This window comes from Phycodurus eques, chromosome 20 (assembly GCF_024500275.1).
Source record: "Phycodurus eques isolate BA_2022a chromosome 20, UOR_Pequ_1.1, whole genome shotgun sequence".
NCBI classification, from domain to species: domain Eukaryota; kingdom Metazoa; phylum Chordata; class Actinopteri; order Syngnathiformes; family Syngnathidae; genus Phycodurus; species Phycodurus eques.
Window position 1 is genome coordinate 1,534,186 of NC_084544.1, and position 20,120 is coordinate 1,554,305.

Below are 20,120 nucleotides of genomic sequence, written 5' to 3' on the forward strand. Positions count from 1 at the left end.
ACGGTCTGAAAACTACTTGGCGCCCTGTACTCTGCAGCTGGAGCGTACCTTGAATGCATATTTGTGACACAAGGGATGAGATTCCCAAGACCAGAATCACTCGAATTTGACAGGTGAGCGTCGCTGAGATCTGACTTTGCACCACTGAGAGTAGTCTGAGAGTCTCTTTCTAACTTGCAGTTCTGTACACCATTTGCTGAAAATGGTGAAGCATTTGCATTGCCTTGAGGCACCGCTACCTGATCTGGACTGGAACTTACACAATTGTCAGCCAGCAGTGGTTTGACCTCATAGCCGTCCACCCAATCAGGATCACGGGGGATGGTGGTATTGGTCGACTTATCTTCCATCACAAGCGTGTCCTTGGGTGAGCTACTTGATAAATGAGGATCTGGGGCGACACGTCGGATCCCTGGTGTTGTCGACGGACCGATTTCGCAAGTCCTCAAATCCCATCTACTCTTGCTCGTCACTATTGTGGTGATGGGCTGCGCAGACGTCATGCGAGACACTTTAGCTGCTGGGTTGCCAGCGATGGGAGCAATACAATCATCTGCCTTGCGGGGGAATTTCTCTTCAGAGTTTCCTGTTTTCTACCACAGAGGCACCTTGGTCAACAGGAGCCGGTTCCCCTGGGATCAGTGGAGGGTTAACATCAGGAGACTTGTCCAACTTGGCTCTCAATGACTTGAGTCTCCATTTGGCCGGTCGAGGATCACAGAGGTGGGTCTTACTGGTGCAAATCCTGATTAGTTCGTCCACAGACTCAAGAGATTCTCTTTTTCTGGTGGGAAGGTATTCATCTTGACGAATTGTTGGACTGGTCGTTACACGAGCAACACCTTCAGAGTGCGCCTGTTCTTTTACCTGAAAAGTCGATGACATCTTCGTGACTGGAGTAGCGGTTACAAGAGTTCTGGACTCGGAGCGCATCCGATCATCCTTCACTTGAGAACTTTGTTGAGTTTTGGAGATGGATACATTACTTACAGCAGGTCTGGCCTCCAAGAACAGAGTTTCAGCTTTGACTTTTGAACTAGGCAATGTCTCTGTGCCTGGACCTGCAAATACAGGAGATCCGCAACCCAAGGGAACCACTTCATCTTTCACCTGACAAATCTGTGGCGTTTTCAACATGGTTGTAGTCACGGGAGAACTGCATTCAGAAAATGTCAGTTCAGCATTTACGTGATAACCTGGCTGCTTCTCAAGAATTGTACCAGCACTTTCAGGAGATCTGGAATTCTGAGGCAGTAGTTCGGTGTTTACTTGACAACTAGGTTGCGCCTCAGGAACGCGACCAGCAGTTTCAGGAGATCCGGACTCTTCTGGCTTTAGTTCAGCCTTCACTTGAAAACTAGCCTGCTCCTTAGAAATGGGACCAAGACTTTCAGGAGGTCCATACTTTTGTGGCAAGAGTTCAGCCTTTACATGAAAACTATGTGGCTCCTCAGAAATGGGACCAGCATTTTCTGGAGATTTAGATTCTGGAAGCATCAGCTCTGCCTCGACTTGAAAATTAGGCTTGGCAGCAGTTGCACCAGATCCAGACTCGGGAGGGATAAGCTCAGCCTTCACTTGAGAACTACGCTGTTCCTCAGAAATGGCTTTAGCGGTAACAGACTCTTGAGGCATTAGCTCAGTCTTCACTTGTAAACTAGCCTGCTCCTCACAGGTGGGACCAGGACTTTCAGGAGGTTTGGACTCCAAGAACATCGGTTCACTCTTCACTTGAAAAACAGGGGGAGTCTTGGTGACAGAAACAAAGGTTTCAGCAGGTCTGCATTCTGAGGGTATCAGCTCAGCCTTCACTTGAGAACTACGCTGCTCCTCAGAAATGGCTTGAGCAGTAACAGACTCTTGAGGCATTAGCTCAGCCTTCACTTGTAAACTAGCCTGCTCCTCACAGGTGGGACCAGGACTTTCAGGAGGTTTGGACTCCAAGAACATCGGTTCACGCTTCACTTTGAAGACAGGCGGTGTCCTGGAGAAAACTCCCGAAATTGGCAGTTCTGGTGGAATATGAGAGCTTTTACGATTCTCTTGTGAACTGAGATTCGTTCTAGCTGAAGAGGTAGAAGGAACAGAATCAGCATCTGAGTCCACACACAAGTCCATCTCATGTCCATTCTGCTTCTCAGATGTTTGGCTTGCTTCAAAGAGACAAAGACAAAGAAGGAATGCAATAAAAGTGTCATTTGTCATCTAAAAGCATTGCCATACCAGTTTGTTGTGATTCGATGACAGGCTGTCTGGTGGCACTCTGCAGCACATCGAGAGCTTTGAATGACAAGAGGTAAAAAGTTGATACACACTCACAGGCAACAAACCAGGTCGTAAGTGACATTTAGTGATACCTTCTCCAAATGGAGCGTTCCAAATGTACTCGTACATGTCCTGAGAGAGGTCTATAACCTTTGCAAGAAATGGAGGAGGTATTTAGCATGAGGAGGTATTTGCGATGGCATGCTTAAAGTTACCTTTGCGTCCATCTTTTTGGAACGCTCCTGTGCCGCGATATTAATCGCGACATCACGGAGGAGTTCTAGTTTCATCTCCTCTCCGATGTCCTCCTCGTACCAAAATGCATCCATATATTGAGGATATACTCTTAACTGCAACAAAATATTTCATAGCTTACATTCTATACATTTTTAAAGAGCGAGCAACAGAGAGTCTTTACCATGTACGCGAGCCGATGCGTCACGCTAACCATGTGCTGGCAGATTTCACCGACAATGAGTTTCTGGCTGCAGCTCTGACACAAGTAGAACGAGTTTCCAGACGTCCCATGGCACTCGTACACAGACACTAGACCTGATCGGGCAATTATTTTATCATTAGCGTTTGCTTTAGTTGGACGGTGGCGGGTTCCTGCGAGGGACACTCCTACCCACCTACGACTGGCTGGTTGGAGGGTCCCTTCACCCACAAAAACGTGGTCAAGTTACTTGCGCTTCCTGCAACAAAAGTAGCATCAGCGCATCACGTTCTCAGAGACTTCTGGGGTAAAGTCAACTTACCGGAACGGATGGGCGCCTGGGAAGCACTATGCCCGCAGTTAGATCCTGCATCTATTGGCACCTTATGCAGACTGGACCATCCATCATTCGAGCACCTTACAACCGGACTCTGTGGTTCTGCGTTCAGCGACGCAGGACCCAGGTCAGGTCCCAACGAGGACCTATTACAGCCTTCCAGATCCTCACCACCTTGCTTTAAACCTGGTTTACCAAACTGTGGCTCTGGTCCCAACAGCTCTGAAGGTGAGGGACAATCGGAGCCTTCCAGATTCACCTCAACATCATTTAAGCATGGATCACGAAAGTGTGGTTCTGGACCCAACGACACTGCTGGTGAGGGCTCATTGAAGCCAGACAGATTCTCCTTATTGTCCTGTGAACCTGGATCACCAAACTTCAGCACTGGTCCCAACAACACCGAATGCAAGGGCTCGTCAGAGCCTTCCACATTCTTCTCGGCGTCCTTTAAACCTGGATCATCAATTTGCGGGTCTGGGCCAAATGACACTGAACTTAAGGGCTCCTCAAAATCATCCAGATTGTCCTCTGCGAACTTTAAAGCGCCATCATCAATCTCCTGCTGCTCGCATGCCTCTTTGCCACATTTGTATCCATGGATACTGTGAACAGTGGCCTCTGGCTCGGTAGTTGGACCGGCGGCAGTTCTCGCATGGGTCTCTGGATCAAATTCTACCCAGAAAAAGATGACATTATGAAATTCATTATCAATTCAAACAGATTGTCATGAATACCGTGTGCTAGTACTAAAAACCCAGGCATTTGCTATATGGGTCTTAGACCCAAGAATAGTATAACTGTCTGGTCTTCTCCTATTGTGGTTCACTAGGTTGAACGGCGTATTAAAACAAACTACTAAAACATAATGAACGGCGCTCAGCCAAAATGTAGACCTTGCGCAATGGAAAGGTGGCTGCCAACTGCCCCACACAAGAAGCTACTTTCTGGATTCCAACGCAAGCGTAACGCGATGGCCAAACGTGACAATGAAAGCAGCAAACCCATCGGAACGCTCCACGGATGGAGACATCTCGGTAGTCTTCAGTCGAAAGGAGACCGGCTACGACTAATGTATAAAAACAACCTCTCGCGCCCAGCTTTAGCTAAAAATCCATCTCTCGTCCCAGAGTGTGAACGTCACTAAATTCAATGAATTACCATCATCCGGGCTCGATAGTCCTTGCAAGGAGGTGGGGGAAACATGTCCTAAAGGCACCAAAGTGTTGGATAAAACCAGGAAGTGAGTCTCCAATCTCTGTAAAGCTAAAATCAAAGACCAATGATTATTTTGGCTTCCATTTCCCATACAGATCTGCCATCGATCGCTGTTATTTCGTCTTTTTTTTTTTCTTCTCTCATTTACCTCGGTCTTCTGGAAGATCCGACAGCTCCTTGTACTCATCGTTGGTCACTTCTATTGTCTGGCAGAAAAGACGAGACAGTCAATTTCTTGAAAAGACATGAAAGAAGAAGTCCATCTCTCTTGATATCCAGATTGACTTTTCAAGCGCGTGTTATAACGGTTAAAACAAACTCACCTGGATGTTCCGAAGTCCCAAACACTTCTCCACCTCAGTCATGCTAAAAGTAAACTTCTTTTGGTTGATGCGTGTCAACTGCTTGTCATTCAATTCTGGGAACCTCCGTTTCTTGTTGGGGATTTAACGGCACACACCGTGAACACCTTTGGCAGCGTTTAAATATGGAGTACGTTTTTGAAAGATGCACACACCATATAGTTGTATAGGTGAATGTTTTCCGTAAGGTGACTGGAACATTCCAATCTTATTCGGCACAGAGTGCAGTAGGACTGCTTCCGCCCGTTGCTGTTAACTGCAACTATAAAGCTTAGGCCTACAAAATAAAATCAAAATCAACATTTAAAACGGAATGAATCACAAGGACCAACTCATACAGACTCGCTGAACAATCATACTCACCAACTTTCAAAAAACTCAGCTTAGTTCTGCTATGCGATAGCTTGGCTGTTGTGGTTGCGCGTCTGACTTCAGCCCGTGGTTCTGCATCGTCACGGGACCCCCATGTGTTGTTCACTTTCTTGGCAGAAGATTCCGATTTTCTGCATTTAGGTGGTGCCACTGCTGCAGTGGCCAGCCCGGCGCGAGACGGGACCGGCGCTTTCAATGCAGACTCCGGGTTCGTCCTGGACGTCCCGCTCGAGCGTCTCTCTCTTTCAGTTCTCTCTTTGGGTGCTTTGTGCCGCACTGATAACGCTGGGAAAGAAGTTTTGGGGTGTGAGATTGGTGCTGTAGACTTGGAAGCAGAGCCCAGACAACGTGCGACAGGTGTGGTCGACTCGGCAGTTGAGGTAAACCTAGAGGTTGTTGCTCCATGTATGGCATTGGGCGTTGTGGGCTTGGTGGCGGTCGCACCACGGATGACTGTAGAGGTTCGAGCACCGCGTATGACAGGAGTTGCTGTGGGCTTCGTAGCGGCTGCAGGCGTGGTCAAAGTAGAGATTTTAGCATCGCGGACGGCGGTAGTTTCCGTGGGCTGGGTGAGAGTTGAAGGTGCAGCAAACGTACAAGCTGTAGGACCATAAATGATGGTCGGTACTGTGGACTTGGTGGGGCTTGCTGTAACTCTTGCGGATGTTGTAGTACAACTGGTAGCAGATGCAGTTGACCTTTGGGTGGTTGAAGTTGCACTGGAGGACGTTGCTATAACTTTGCAGGCTTTTGTGGTACTGACAGTAGGTGCTATAGACTTTGCGGTGGTTGATGTGACACTAGAGTATGTTTCTGTAACTCTACAGCATTGCGCCGTACTGGCAGAGGGAGCCATCGACTTGTCTGCCAATACAGGTGCGCCGCAGAAGGCTGCTGTAACGCGGGATTTTGTGCTACCGGAGGTTGTCGCTATCCTGGGCTTTGTAGTACAACTGGCGGTAGATGCGGTGGACTTTGTTGCAGTGAATTTAGAGCTTGCAACCATAAGGGTAACATTTGTGTTTGTTGTGCACAGGGTGCTTTGTTTAGAGGTGGTTTCAGTGCTGGCAGCCACGGGTACAGTCTCCTTTTGATCCCAACTCTCATATTTTATCTTGGGCTTTTCTTCATGCTCTGCGATCTCCCTGGAGTCCCTTCGTTGTCTTTTATAGCCGATCTCGTCATCCTGAGGGGCACTCGGCCTCTTTCGCTCCCATTCGTCATTTGCAGACGCCCGAACGTGGGCGCTCCTTTGTTGTCCCGTCTCGTCCGCTGTGTTTTTGGCGCTGGCGGTCCTACTACTGTTTGCAGGGTTTTGATTAGTCTTTCTTGAAGGGGACGTTGCCATCTTGCTTTTCGTACTGTACCCTGGGGTCGCCCCTGTCGCACTTTCTGTGGGGACTGGAACATGCAATGAAAAAGCCTGAGATTAGTCTTGGCAATCAGAACATTTTCAAACCCAGCACATTACCTCGGCTAACGAACTACGTTGAAAAGCATTGCAGAACTGGGAGGACTTAAGAAGAACCCTTGGACCTCCACAACAAAACTGGGTTCTCGCTTTCACAAGGAGGTCAGGAAACCTAAATACTGCCTTCTTTGCAGACACCCACCCAACATTATAAAACCAACACATGCACTTTTTTGGTTTGGCTTACCCAACGGTGCTTGAGGTAGGACGAGGGGCATAAGGGGACTTTTGCTGTTCCTCCTCTTTGCTGCACTCAGGATTAATTTCACTGGCAAGCACATGGTATTTAAAACAAGAGAATACCACCGTCAAGGCGTTGACATTAAATGTGCGACAGAAAAACCACACCCGGTTTCTCGACGTTTCATACATCAATGTCTGGATTCTCACATCCAAAGCAGGCCAGACACATCCAAAGTAATATCAGATCATTCAGATTTGTAATCACCTGTGAAGCATCATGTATTTATATATTGGCATCAGACTCAAAAATAAAAAAACAAAAACAATCTAAACTGAAAAAAAAACATTGGCTAGACATGGAGTAGCGTCTCGAAGCAGTCCACTTCGCTGCTCTGACCTCGTCCCTGCGCCGCTCCAACAATTGCTTTGCCGAATGGGAACGCTGCATCGCGACGCAGCAAGTCAGATAACGAATTTAAAGAGGAGAACGAATCATTTCCTTCACAATCACCGGCCAATTCGGAAGCGACCTACTGCTACTCCGCGTGCTGCCTCTTCAGGGTCAGTCTGGGTAGCAAGACAGAAACTGTTGCACGTGGTGTGCTTTGTGAGTCATCTGGAGTACACACAAGGATTATTTTTGCACATTAAAAATGTAAACTTTGGATGCCTATGTAGCCTGCGTAACTGGAGCCTGGAGGTTGTCACAAAGCCAACTTTCACCCTAAAACATCACTTTTGGAACTGGAAAAGCTTCTTTACCTTTGACGTAATCGCAGGGTTCCTCAACGGGCCTTTCCAACTTCAGTTTCTACGTAGAAGACATTGAGATAAAAACGGTAGCCTCGTCGTTCCGGTTCAAACGTCGGCTCTGCCATACCTGGACGTGCGATACGCTGTGAATACGTGCAGCCTGGGTTGCCAGGTCCAGTAATTCTTTTGTATCGCAATGGGGCCTCAACGAGCCAGGATGGAATCGTTCCTTTAGAGCAGGAAAAACAAAAAACAAAAACCCACCACAATCGCTGGTCAATCCACTTCGGATTCATCCTTAAAAACATTTGGGACAAGCGAAAGAACTGACGAGAAACATGGCGACGTGTTCCCAACTGAAAGCGTGAGCGTAGCCTTCCTGGTCCGTCAGCCGCCTTCTACACAGCAGACACATCACGGAATCGTACGTGGCGTCGCGAGCCGGGTCGTAGGACTCGTGCGACACCATGAAACTGCGTCCTGCGACGGAAAAGGGTCGATTGAGCCCCCGCGGGGAAGGAAGCGTTGCTCACATTTCGTCGCAGCTACTTGACTCACCCAAAAGCGGGTAAGTCTTGTGTTCTTGGAGTTGGCTGAAGGTTTGGCACGGCGGTACTGAACACACACGACAATTAACACTTGCTAACGTCAGTGAGGTGAAACTCTACATCGAATTGGGCTGGATTTGCAATGCACGGTTCATGCAACAATCGGACTTTTTATGACGCCGCAAGTGCGTGACAGCAGGCTTGGGCAGATTATGACAGATGATAAGCTTAAGCAAAAATTATAGTTTAATGGCACTGCGATTACAGCGCTAAAATGGAATATTTTGAGATTTTTGGGTACATAACTTTTTTTTCCCTTTGAAGCCAGAGCAGAAACGAACTGAGGTCCGCCGTGCTAGTTCACATCGTCTACATGGTGTTTACGGTATTTCACCAATTGTAGACTAACTTTCGTAGCTGGCTGCAAATGTTCGTTTCAAGCGTCACGTTCATATATTAACATGACCTTCAAGTGAATTGCCTTTTGTCGCCGTATAACAGCATGGATCCAAATTTACGAGTCATTTCTTCAAGTGCCTAAAAAAAACATGACAGCATGTTTTGAAAGGCACGTAACTCACTGACGGGTCGTGTCACTTTGCCCGCACTGATGATGAAAAACACTTGAAATGTACATTGAAATTGGACCCGCCCCCCCAAAAAAAGACAAAAAAACTAATAAATCCAAAAAAACGGATATAGACATTCAGTCAGAATTCAGCACTTGGCCCCACAGTGCAAATCCAGCCTTGGACTATACACAGGACCCTGGAATCACTTGTTGAATTCACTAGATAAACCCCCCAATGAAATGTTCCGGCAACGATAGAGCATTTTAGTCGTCGTCTGCTGAAAACAGGGAGAGAGAGAGAAAATAAAAATAACAAAAAATTGTAAAAAGCCCTTGTTTGTTTTGGAGCTTTTTTGTTGTTTTATTAAATTGTTGTCAAGGAAAGGTGGCTCGGCTTTAGCAAAAAAAAAAAAAAAAAAAAAAAAAAAAAGCCAAAGGCCCCCTTCACACAAGAGTTCCTGGGCAAAATTGTTCTTAGATTGCAGAGTCAGCTTTGTGCATTCACACAGACGTATTTCGATAATTAGATGCGCGGCGACATCAAGTTTAACACTCGAGAGCCACTGCCTTCCGTGTGTTGAAAGCAATTGTCGCGGTTCATTTAATTAATTACGTTCATGGGGCAAGCTTGTGAAAGCATATTTGTGTCACGCTAGTGTCCCAATTTGGTGACTTCTGGTCTGCTTCCATTGTTCCAATTGACTTTTGAGATGAGGTCAAAACGAGCAGAGCGTTGAATAACGTTTTCTTTTTCCTATTCAATGATTTGACGACACACACCCGCCGTCTCCCAACTGGTACCTTCCACACAGCGTAGCGAGACGGTCAGAAAGCAGAAGACAAGACTCGGCAATGCCAAACACGTACACCGACTACCGGGTTGTCAAAGCATTCAGGTTTTGAGGTCTGTACCAATACCGTCACATGCACACGCATAGATGTTCAAAGCATCGGCGATCCCGACAGACACGCATTCATGAAGACAAACGGTCTTCGTAGCAAGCACGATGACAAGTGTTTACCGTTGCGTTTTAAGACAACATGGCGACGCGAGAGTCTGTCCATCACTGCGGATACATGGAGGAATTAAACGATGAAAAGTGACCGGGAACCGAAACGGGACTTGTACCGAGTCCATTTCCGATACCGACCTTTCTGGTAACTTGGCGGGATGATGCTACGCAACACCGAGCCGGGCAAATCCATCACCTGAGGAACGGGGGAACAAACTTAAATCTCCAGAGTTGACAGGCTTGGCTTCATTTTGTAGGCGTTTTAAGAAAATAATAATAATAATACTACTAAACCAAAAACTCCTGCCCTTTTACCTTAAGAACCACCTGAGTCCACCCTCTTTCTTTCTCCTCCGCCTCCACCTTGGCCTTCAAGAATTTTCGTTCCGGTACTTTTTGCCAACCGAACGGCAGTCGCCAGGGATTTAGATGCAACTAGGGGACAGATGGGAACACATTTGCTGAGGCCATTATCAGATCTGTACATTTTGACAGTGGTTTAGCGACAATACAACCACCGCCATCATCCTCACGCAAGCCAGTGACGGTGGGATATCGCCGTGCTAATTAGATGACGTCAGTGCCAGCATCTGGCGCGAGGAATGAAATGCTAGTTGGACAGCAACAGTTGCGGCTAAATGTTTTTGCGAGATTCGGTTTCTAACAATTTTGGGGACAGAATCTTGTCCCAAAGCAGAAGACCTGGCTCTGCATTTTTGGAATTGCCTTCGACACGGGGAGTTTGCCGCCTACGTTAAGATTTGGATACGATCTCCCCACGGCAGAAAACGACAAGGTCGCCCTCGACCCCGAATGCACAAAAACGGACACCAACAATACCGCGCTTTTACGAGGGAGTGCGCGGAAGCTGACCAGTGTTTGCAGGAGGTGCTTGTGTGACTTCAAGTGTTTTGTCAGCAAAGACTTGGAAAAAGCATCGTGGCAAGCGCAGCAGATGCAAACAGCTTCCGACGCGAACTCCGAACTGTAACACAACACCATCATGGCCGCGCCTAGTAAACAAACAAACGCAAGGGCCACATCATTATCACGTGACTGAATATCAAAACGGACTGGGAAATTGATCATCACCTGGCACTGAACGCTTGTCCAGTTGATCGAAAAGAAGCTGCTCGAGTGTCTGACCTAACATGCGTAGGACATATTTAAATTGTTAAACCGGACACCTTGAAAGCGATGTTCTCATTGGCTCACTGCGCTCTTAACAACTTTGAAAACTTTGCCCACTTTCGGCCGCCGCCGCCCTGTGGTCGCAAGAGTCTTTCATTCCTTCCGTGTCAAACGACGAGTGAACGTTGCCATGAATGGAGAGGACCGTCTGGAAGAAGAAACAAAGAAAAAAAGAACAAAAATAAATGGGATCCAACCATGTAGGCAACCGGTCCAGCAATTCAACGGAACAAAGTGTTGACGCACCATTTTGTGTTTCTTATTTTGCACATGCTGGAAATATTGCTCCGGTGTGTCCAACGGGAGTTTGCAATTCTGCAAACCATGGAGAATTGTTTGATTTTGTGTGGTTCTTTTTTTTTTTAAAGCTTGGTCCATTTTACAAACACGAAAGAAGACCCCCCCCCCCCCCCATTCCACGGCACGGTACCTTAGTAGCTCTACTACTGCAAAAGCAGGTGCTACAACTTCTAGTACCTGGTGGAAACCAAATGGATGACGTCAACTGCCGCTGGTCGCTCATTGGTCAAACAGGTTCCGCGCGTACTTGTACCTTTTGAGAGTATACTGCTAGAAATGCTAACATTAGCATCCTCCACGGTCTCTCCACTTCGCTGTAGTTTTCTTTCCGCTTCCAGTCTTTCCTGATAAAAATTTGCCTCTTCACCCACCCAACTCTCCTCCATTGATGCTCACTAATCTTGTTCAGACTGGTCCATTAAATGGTTTTCGGCCTCTCACTTTACGTACAGTAAATAACCCACTTCCGAAAATCTGAGCTGGTATCGTGCAGTGGAAAGGCAACGTGTTCCCAAAGATGAAAGAGCTTCTTTTGGGTTTGTTTTTTGTTTTTTTTTTACCTGACAATGGATTTTGTACGACTTCTGCGAAGGATCTAACAGAGGAAATAAATCACAAGTGATTCCACACACAAAAAAAACGTACACGCTTTCATCCACGATATCTCTAACGAAGACGTATATACTGGGGTGAGTCTGGCAGTGACATCGGACTGAAGATGCCGCTTTAAACGGTCCCTGATGTCGGGCGTTGGCATTATGCGATGGATGGCGCATTTGATTGAAGGCGAAATAACGGACTAAATTGTTACTCAGGTACAGGTCCAAGAATCTATTATTGTGATCGGCGTATACCACAAATTCCCACGAGATGAAGCCAGAGCAGTAGGTCGTTAGGTCATGCAGACATCCGTTTTCCACACAGAACTGCCATTAGTCTTTTACTCATTTGCTCGCACAATGCGTATTAGCAAACATCTAACCGGTATTGGCTTTCAGCAGCAATTTACATATATAGTAACTAAGAGTTAATACCCGCCGCCAGTGGTTGGCCACACTGCGATGAGTGACTTAGACGATGATGTAATAGGCCCTCGTCCATGTACCGTGGGACTTCGCAACGAGAGTTTTAGGAGACAAATTGTATGTTTTCAATGTTGTTTGATGAGGAGTATACGTCACGCACACATTGTTTTGAAGGTTGAGGAGATTTGGGCTGTCCTCCGGAGTTGAGGAGGAGAAAGGGTTGGCCAAATAAGACCGTGACAATGGTAGCAGTTCTCTCTCGATTAAAAGGATTCTAGAGTGCCGCTGTGATCTAAACAAAGCATTGAAAACACCTGAAATACTCACGCATGTCAAGTGTGTGTCTGCACGTTTGGTCTCATTTGTGATGAGCTAAACAAGCTACAAAGTCCCAAAGTAAAAGAGTAACTCAATACATTCAGATTCAGTATGTTCCTCTAGGCATCTTAAGCCCCATTTCCACCAACCACGGACTGGTCACCATGAAACAATTTCCACGCAACTATGTAAATGCAGTGGGGGAAAACATAGTTCGCCATCTTTGTTGAATTCATTGGGGCGATGACACAGTCTCGTTCCTTTACACTCCATTTTTCCATATAGAAACTGCCATTTATCAGATTAACAAATAACCAAAAGCCCGATGAGGTCGTAAATGGCTTTTTATCCACTTACTCACCCAGAGGGAGATGGTTCTTTCGAGGATCTTCTTGGTTCTGTTGAACCGGCACTTTCTTCGGCTTAACATCGACTGACATGAGGTAGAGGACAGAGCGACAACAAACGCAAGGGTCCAGCTAGACTGAGATACTTTGGATCGATACAGTTTTATAGGGTATCGGGGAACGTCTACCTTGGAGTAGCGTGGGAAGCTCGTCATACAGAGTGAGAGCGTGCATCACTGGCGAGAAGAAGCAGATTCCGTCAAAACAACGAAATCTCAATTGTTACTCGACGATGGCAACGGACTGCGTACCTTGGAAGTAGCTATAATTTTCGTAGAGGGAAACAAGCCTGTACGGCAAATTTAACATCTAATCAGAGGGAACATGAAATCGTCAGTATACGCAAACACTGGTCTGGAAGGTTGAACTTCTATTTGATTAACCTTAAGTGGTCCAACCCCGCTGACGTTTGAATGCTCTAGCATTTTTCGCAGTCCTGGATTAACCCTCACATCTTCGCAGGGAATCCAGGAGACTTCCAGCATATTTGCGTCTGCATAGCTCTGAAGACAAATACACGGGTGTAAATGAGACCGAGGCCATTTGTGTGCAAACGGTCTTCGACTCACGTAGTAGATGAATTCATGGCAACCGGAGGTGAGGTGTTCCAATATCTTGTGGTCCAGCACAGTTTCCTCACAGACATGGCACAGGTACAAAACGTTCCCTACTCCTCTACTGAAACAGACGGTCAGCAGTTGCAATCCTAGGAAAAGTACTCCTATTTAATCAATCACTATAGCAAAGCAAAGACCCCTTTCGAAAGCGGATCGTTGTAGTCCCCGCGTAGCAACGCAACTACACGGTGGAATAATCCCAACGTTACTGTTGCTAGCTGGCCTGGCCGTTGGGCGTTCCCTGCATAGCCAATACACCACAATTCCAAAATTAGTCGGAACGTTGTGGAAACCTTAAAAGCAGAGCACACCGATTTGCAAATCCTTTTCAACCTATATTTAATTGACTACACTACAACGACAAGATAGTTAATGTTCAACTAGATCAGGGGTGTCAAACTCAATTTGTTGTCACGGGCCACATGGCAGTTACGGTTCCACTCGGAGGGCCGTTATGGCTGCAAACCCATATGAATGTATGATTGCCTCGGATTATTACAAATACACAAACTTTGGAAATCAAAAGCCAGTCAAAACTGTTCGTTCAACTACAGTATGAATCCATTTTATTATAAAAGTGGGGTTGGAAACAAAGAAAATGCCTGCAATATGTTTAAAAGTGAAGCCAATTTGGAATTTTGGTATTTTAGCAAGAAACAAAGTCGACGCGCACTCTCGCGGGCCACGTACAATGACGTGCTGGGCCGGATCTGGCCCCCGGGCCACCAGTTTGTCACCTGCGCACTCGACGAACGTCACCGTTGTTTGCAAATATTCTCTCATTTAGTATTTGACGCTATACGGGGACTACACTCTTTATCGCCAATGCGGTTTCCCAAACCTAAAACGGGCTGTTGTATGGTCAGTTGGATACTTCGGTCCATAATAAGGATGGGGGGGAGCTTGCCTGGAGAGAAAACAGTTCAGTCGAACGAGTCAGGGAGAGATCTCCATCCTCGGATTTCTTGACAACCTGTCCTACTCTGGCCTTTTGTCTGACATAAGCTCAACACTTGTGAGACTGAAGCAGACAAATGTTCCTTCCAAATCATGCACCCGGCTCATAATTCAACCTCAACTAGCGCACGGCTCGTCAGTCCAGACTAGCAGCCTCATGACAATCGGACCGCCGCCACAACGTTGACCGGCGAGAAAAGTAGGTGGCTTACCAGGAATTGAGTGGTCCTCTATGAAGAAGTACACAGAGGTAAGTGGTTAGAACATGAATGCAGATGACCCATACCGCCATGAGTAATACGCTACCTGTCTGAAATACTTGGGTCATTTTCTGTAAAGATAAAAAATAACAATAAAAAGGCGATGGGAGAAACTTTCAGAGCTTTTTCAACTGGAATTTCAAACGAACGATGAACATCAACACCCACCTTTTGATGCTCTTTTGAGGATATGTGCCGCTTGAACTCTGCAAATATTTTGTATTTGGCGAGACACACCTGCAACAAGAAAACGGGGCAACTTGTCAAGTCGTCTGTTCGAGTAGGACTGGAGTCTTTGAAAGGATGGGGGGAGTAAAGCAAAAACGTATGCTTTTCAGGAGATAGCTTTAAATTGATCTGGCACGGCGGTCGAGGGGTTAGCACAAAAACTGCAGCTAGCAAACCAAATACCACACAGAAGCACCGGGAGGTACTAGTACCACGCTGAGAATCACAAAGAGCTTGCGTTACCGACTCACTCGCACGGCGCCCACACACTCGGCTCACAATCGGAGGCAAGCGTTGAAGGCCAAAGGGCGGGCCCGGCCGGGGGCGGACGTCGCGACTCTTTGGCGCCTTATCAGTCACCCTCCTTTATCGGGAATGCTTTCCCTTGCCGGCTGTCTTCACAGGACATGCCAGGCGTGAGCAGATACCAGAGTCAATACCAACGTAAGGTTCCTTTCACACACACACACACACACACACACACACACATTTCACCCCCTAAAAAAGTTCAGATTTTCCATTGAACTTCAAATTCTTTAAGATGTTATGCTGTTAGGACTGCATGTTGCTCAAGCTCACACACATTTTTAAACCAATTAACCGCAAGCAGCAAAAGGTATGGTGAGCTTGCGGACAAGGTGGACGTTTTTTAGCATTTCATGAGAACATGAGATTCTCAGGCATCCAGGTCTGGACTCTGGTCTGGAAAATTCCCTCGTGTGTGTGTGTGTGTGTGTGTGTGTGGTGAAAATCGAAACGCTTCAGTCTCAGGTGGAGTGTCACTATTTATGCCTCCCCCCCGTGGCTGTGAACAACTGTCGCGTTGGCAAACGTGCTCATCGGGACAAAGAAATGTCGCTTGGTTTCGAGATAAAAACGAACGGCTAACTCGGCCCAAAGAAGCCGCTCGCCTACGTTGTGCCGTGTTGCCTGTTCAAAGGCTGCTTGCTTCTCCAACGTAGGTCACGGCGCTCCTCACTACACCGCACTTCATTAACACGGTCACCGAGTTTGCTTCTTGGGATTCTGTCCCTGGGGTGACCCGGCTTCGTGTGAGGGTCTTAGTGGGTTTCAAACTCTGTTGAATACCAAACCAGCCACATAAATACACACCGCATTTTGCATCCGGTTTACAGTGGACCCCTGCATTTTGCTGGGTGGCACGCAGATTTTTGGGGGGCACCTAGCCCATTATATGCAGAAACCCCTGCATTTCTTCAACCCCCCCACCACCACCACCCCAAAATCCCCCGCTTATTCTGCCCCCCAGATGGCACTTATCAGGGAGCGTGAATTATTCGCAGTCTGGCTCATTCCCCATCACCCGCAAATAGCAAGGGGGGGGGGGGGGGGGGTCACATTAAAGCTGCAGGCTCGGCTGTCGTGGCCGACCAACTTAGGATTTAAGATATCCCCAATTGCGCACTTATTATAATGTCATTCCTTAGAACACCCGGTACAAATATTCCCCACAATTTCCATTTTCAAAATTGTACATACACCAAATGATGCGTCGCTCACAGTTGCACTTTCAACCCACACACAAAATGAAAACTGCAATTAAAATGAACACAAATGTAATTTAAATCCCAATTCTATGCAGTGTTTAATCACGCCAACATTCCTTACTGCAGGTTTTTAATCATAAAAGAAAATGACATTCCATGTGACAACCTGTACAAATTTTACACACAACTTCCATCGTCAGAAATGTACATACCTTCAGTTCTGCACTTTCAACAAAACATGTGCATGCAAACAATACAATTTAAATATACAGCATTTAAAAACTATATGTAATACATCCAAAATACATTAAGTGTTTAGTCACACACACACACACACAATTTAAAAAAAAAAGTACATCTACAGTACATTGTATACAAAAAAATACAAACATAAATTACATTCTATGAAATATATATATATGCATATGCATGTATAAACAAGTAAATCCATATAGCTACACATTTTTTTTTAAATAAAATAAATCCCAACTATATCCAGTAATCAAATTTGCATGTAGTCATAATCTCGTTGCTCCTGAAAACCTGTACAAATATTACCCACAATTTCGCTTCGGTGTGAAGGATTAAAAGGTGGCCCAAACGCTGCAGGGAAGCAGGAGTTCAGGACAAATCCATAAGAGAGTGTTTATTTACAAAACGAAAAAGGGTGGCAGGATTTTTTAAAAAAAACCTACAAAGCAAAGTACAAAACACCTTTGATACGAAATAAAGAAACGAGGAACAGGTTCACTCCCGTGGACAAAAAGGAGATTTGACAACAGAAAAAAATAAAAAAATAAAATAAAAATAAAAAAAACCCGGAACTAATAAGACAACGAGGCACACCTGGACAAGAGAAGAGGCTGTAGAGAAGACAGCTGATTGGTTGACACATTAGGAGCAGCGCTAACGCGAACAGGTGGATACAAAGACTTAACGAGCACAGAAAGGAAAATAAACTAAATTACAACATGGGCGCCAATGTTATATTAATGGCCCCCTTCCATCAGAATCTTTTTTTGTTGTTGTTATTATTATTATTTCCCCCCCCCCGCTACTTCCTTTATGCATAACAGGTCAAAATGAGTCTGTGACGCGGTTCAATTTTGACATCTGAGCAGTTTGTCGACTGCATGCAAAACGGGTGGACTTGAAATCGGCAAAAGTGCGACGCGGTCGCGTCGTCGGAACCCGCAAAGTGCCAACCGTCGCGAAGCCGAACAAACGCGGACACGCGTCGCGGTTTACGACAATCCAGAGCCAAGCCGTTTTCCATTTTGAAATTGGGGAAGAGGAGCGAGCCAATCAGAGTAAAGCGCATTTGCAAGGCTCGTATTGGATGAGCAATGCCAGGTGCAAAAGACCAAGTGGTTAGGGTTAGGGTTAGGGCTAGAAAAAGGACATTTTGGCCGATTCCAACCCAAACCATCTTGCAAAACCGATGAGGACATCGAAGATCATGTATATAAAAATAAAATCGATGGAAGGGGACCTTTAAAACCAACCGCAAAAGAGAAAGAAAACACAGATCAGCAGCATCAGGATCTTCAAAATCCTTCCGATTTCCATTCAAGAAAATGCAACTCGATCACTCACACAAACTGCAAGTGACTTAGCAAAACGGTGAACGGATAGAGATATAATACAGCCCCTTAGCAACAACAAAAACTAATTAAAAGTGTCCTAGTAGTCCGTACGGTGAAACCCATCCGTCGATATCAAATGCACCTGATGAGCGCGTGACTCGTCGTTCTGCTCGCATGCTCACCTGACACGATAAACCGTCGCTCCACTTTGTCGCTCCGAAGTACATGTCGAAAAAGTTGGCCATCGAAAGGACGGCGAAACTTTAAACAAAGCGAAAGACAAAAATCATTTTGTGTGCGGTCCCTGTCGAGGAGGAACTTGGTCGTAAAACGCAATTCGAAACGATCGCGTACGAACGTGAAACTCGAGGAAATCCTTGCGAGTCAGTCCTTTTAGACTAGGGGAACATTCTGGGCCACGCCCCGTCGCGATGACAGATGATTGGCCGCGACATTGTAGGGGCGGAGCGTGATTATGTGTTTTTTGTTTTGTTTTTTTTGCCATTGGGTTATTCATGCCTTGCGGTCATTTCATTGGTTTAGTTAAAAGACCTTTGTGACATCAAGTTTCCGCCTCCCTTTTGTGGGGATCAAAAATAGAACAAACGTAACGCAGCTAAAAATCAAATCCATACAAAATAAAAGTACAAGTAAAAAAAAAAAAGACTAAGTAGAATTTTAAAAAAATACCATTAAAGTAAGGAATTCAGAAAATAAAATGGAATTAAAAGCATGAATTAAATAAAAATACAATTAATTTATAAAATGTGAATTGAAACTGGACAATTAACATACAAATAACTACAGAAATAAAACAATAGAAATGTAATTAAACGTGTAAATAAATAACAGGTAGTAATTTATAAATCATTAATAGATAACAGATATTTAAATAAAGTACAATAAAATAAAAACATTTAAAAAATTGTGGGTCATGGTCCAAGGAGTACCATTTTTAACCACACTTTTCATTATAATGCAACTAAAAAAAAAATCATGAACAAACATTTCAGTATATTTTTAAAAGCAGCATGACAAAAATGTGCAAAAGTGTACGTAGTGCTGTAATTGAATCGGTGTATTCAACAGAAAATACAAAAGGAAAACAACAGCATCTGCTGCATGTAGTGGAGCATTTTTCCATGACAGTATATTCATACAGTTGTATTGCTATCATTGTTCTTTTATTTGACTTTTTATGCCCGAGTCTATTCGCGTTGTATGCATGGGGACAGGTCTCAAAGCGCAGTTGTATTGTGCAGTCGCTTAGGCCCTGGAGCCGCTTTATTAACGCCATTCATACAACTCTCGAGTAAGTCATGACCAAGCTCTCCACACACACACACACACACACACACACATTAGTCTCACCGATACTTTATTTTGGAATAAATCTCTTCGTATTACCCATTTTCTGCTTCACCGTACAAATAGCGGCGTAAAAGTAACTAAAACTCTGCAAATGACGAGGAAGTCCTGGTGCACACATCACACATTTGGCCATTAGTTTGACCTTTTTTCTTCTTCTTCAAAACAACTTCAAAAAGAACATCTATCATATTTGAAAGTATTTTTGTTTTTTTCATTTGCAAAATGACTTCCTGGTAATATTACAATTTCTCTTTCAAAACTACACATTGACCTCATATTTTGAATTTGTGATATAACTTTGTTCTTAAAATATACGTATCAAAACAAAAAAACAAAAAAAAAAAAAACAAAAAAAAAAGGAACACAAAACACAGACGTCATCCGTCATTGCACGAATTGCATGTTTGGTTCGGGGGCCCCTATAAACCGAACACAGCATAACGGTGATCTACTTTCCTCTTCTCACAGGCACACACAAAAAGTGAAAATGGACAAAATTCAAACAAAGATTGAAAAACAACAACAAAAGTCCGGACGACTTTCCTGGCAGCTCCTTAAACCAAAAGCTGAATGGAGTGATTATGTCTCTTTTCCACAGCACGGTACCATCTCGGATCGGAACTTTGATCTGAATATTGTGTCGTTATGCTAGTAATCGAAGGCTAAGGAACGCTAAGGTTCCGGGTACTTCTGGTTCAAAGAACTATTGATTTCTCCAAAGGTACCCGTTACGTCTGTAGCCGCATTTGCACCTAAGGATCCAGTAACTCTTGGTTCTGAGTACTTTATTTTCAAAAGGTTCCCGTGACCAAAAGTACTCATT

The 20,120-nt window shown here is 45.2% G+C and overlaps 1 protein-coding gene across 7 annotated transcripts; it reads right to left on the reverse strand.

Annotated features, from left to right (window-relative positions):
* Positions 1 to 576: 576 nt before the first annotated feature.
* Positions 577 to 18,322, reverse strand: LOC133396161 (uncharacterized). Of its 7 annotated transcripts, XM_061665648.1 has the most exons (35): positions 18,109 to 18,322; positions 14,773 to 14,841; positions 14,651 to 14,675; positions 14,557 to 14,574; positions 14,229 to 14,294; positions 13,340 to 13,476; positions 13,154 to 13,273; positions 13,022 to 13,079; positions 12,899 to 12,946; positions 12,725 to 12,796; positions 11,581 to 11,615; positions 10,967 to 11,035; positions 10,778 to 10,868; positions 10,622 to 10,675; positions 10,403 to 10,542; positions 9,845 to 9,964; positions 9,668 to 9,725; positions 9,539 to 9,583; positions 7,956 to 8,012; positions 7,729 to 7,877; positions 7,525 to 7,626; positions 7,407 to 7,455; positions 6,649 to 6,729; positions 4,982 to 6,391; positions 4,774 to 4,895; positions 4,580 to 4,690; positions 4,405 to 4,462; positions 4,200 to 4,304; positions 3,024 to 3,713; positions 2,898 to 2,960; positions 2,684 to 2,817; positions 2,481 to 2,615; positions 2,358 to 2,415; positions 2,224 to 2,280; positions 577 to 2,153 (listed from the first exon to the last, which is right to left on the reverse strand). In XM_061665648.1, the coding sequence occupies exons 1-35, from the start codon at positions 18,169 to 18,171 to the stop codon at positions 577 to 579; spliced, it is 6,246 nt and encodes a 2,081-aa protein (XP_061521632.1). In that variant the 5' UTR covers positions 18,172 to 18,322. The 7 variants fall into 7 exon arrangements, with proteins under 7 accessions (XP_061521632.1, XP_061521630.1, XP_061521629.1 ...); XM_061665646.1 differs by having other exon boundaries at positions 2,714 to 2,817; positions 13,154 to 13,476; XM_061665645.1 differs by having other exon boundaries at positions 13,154 to 13,476.
* Between the last annotated feature and the right edge of the window lie 1,798 nt (positions 18,323 to 20,120).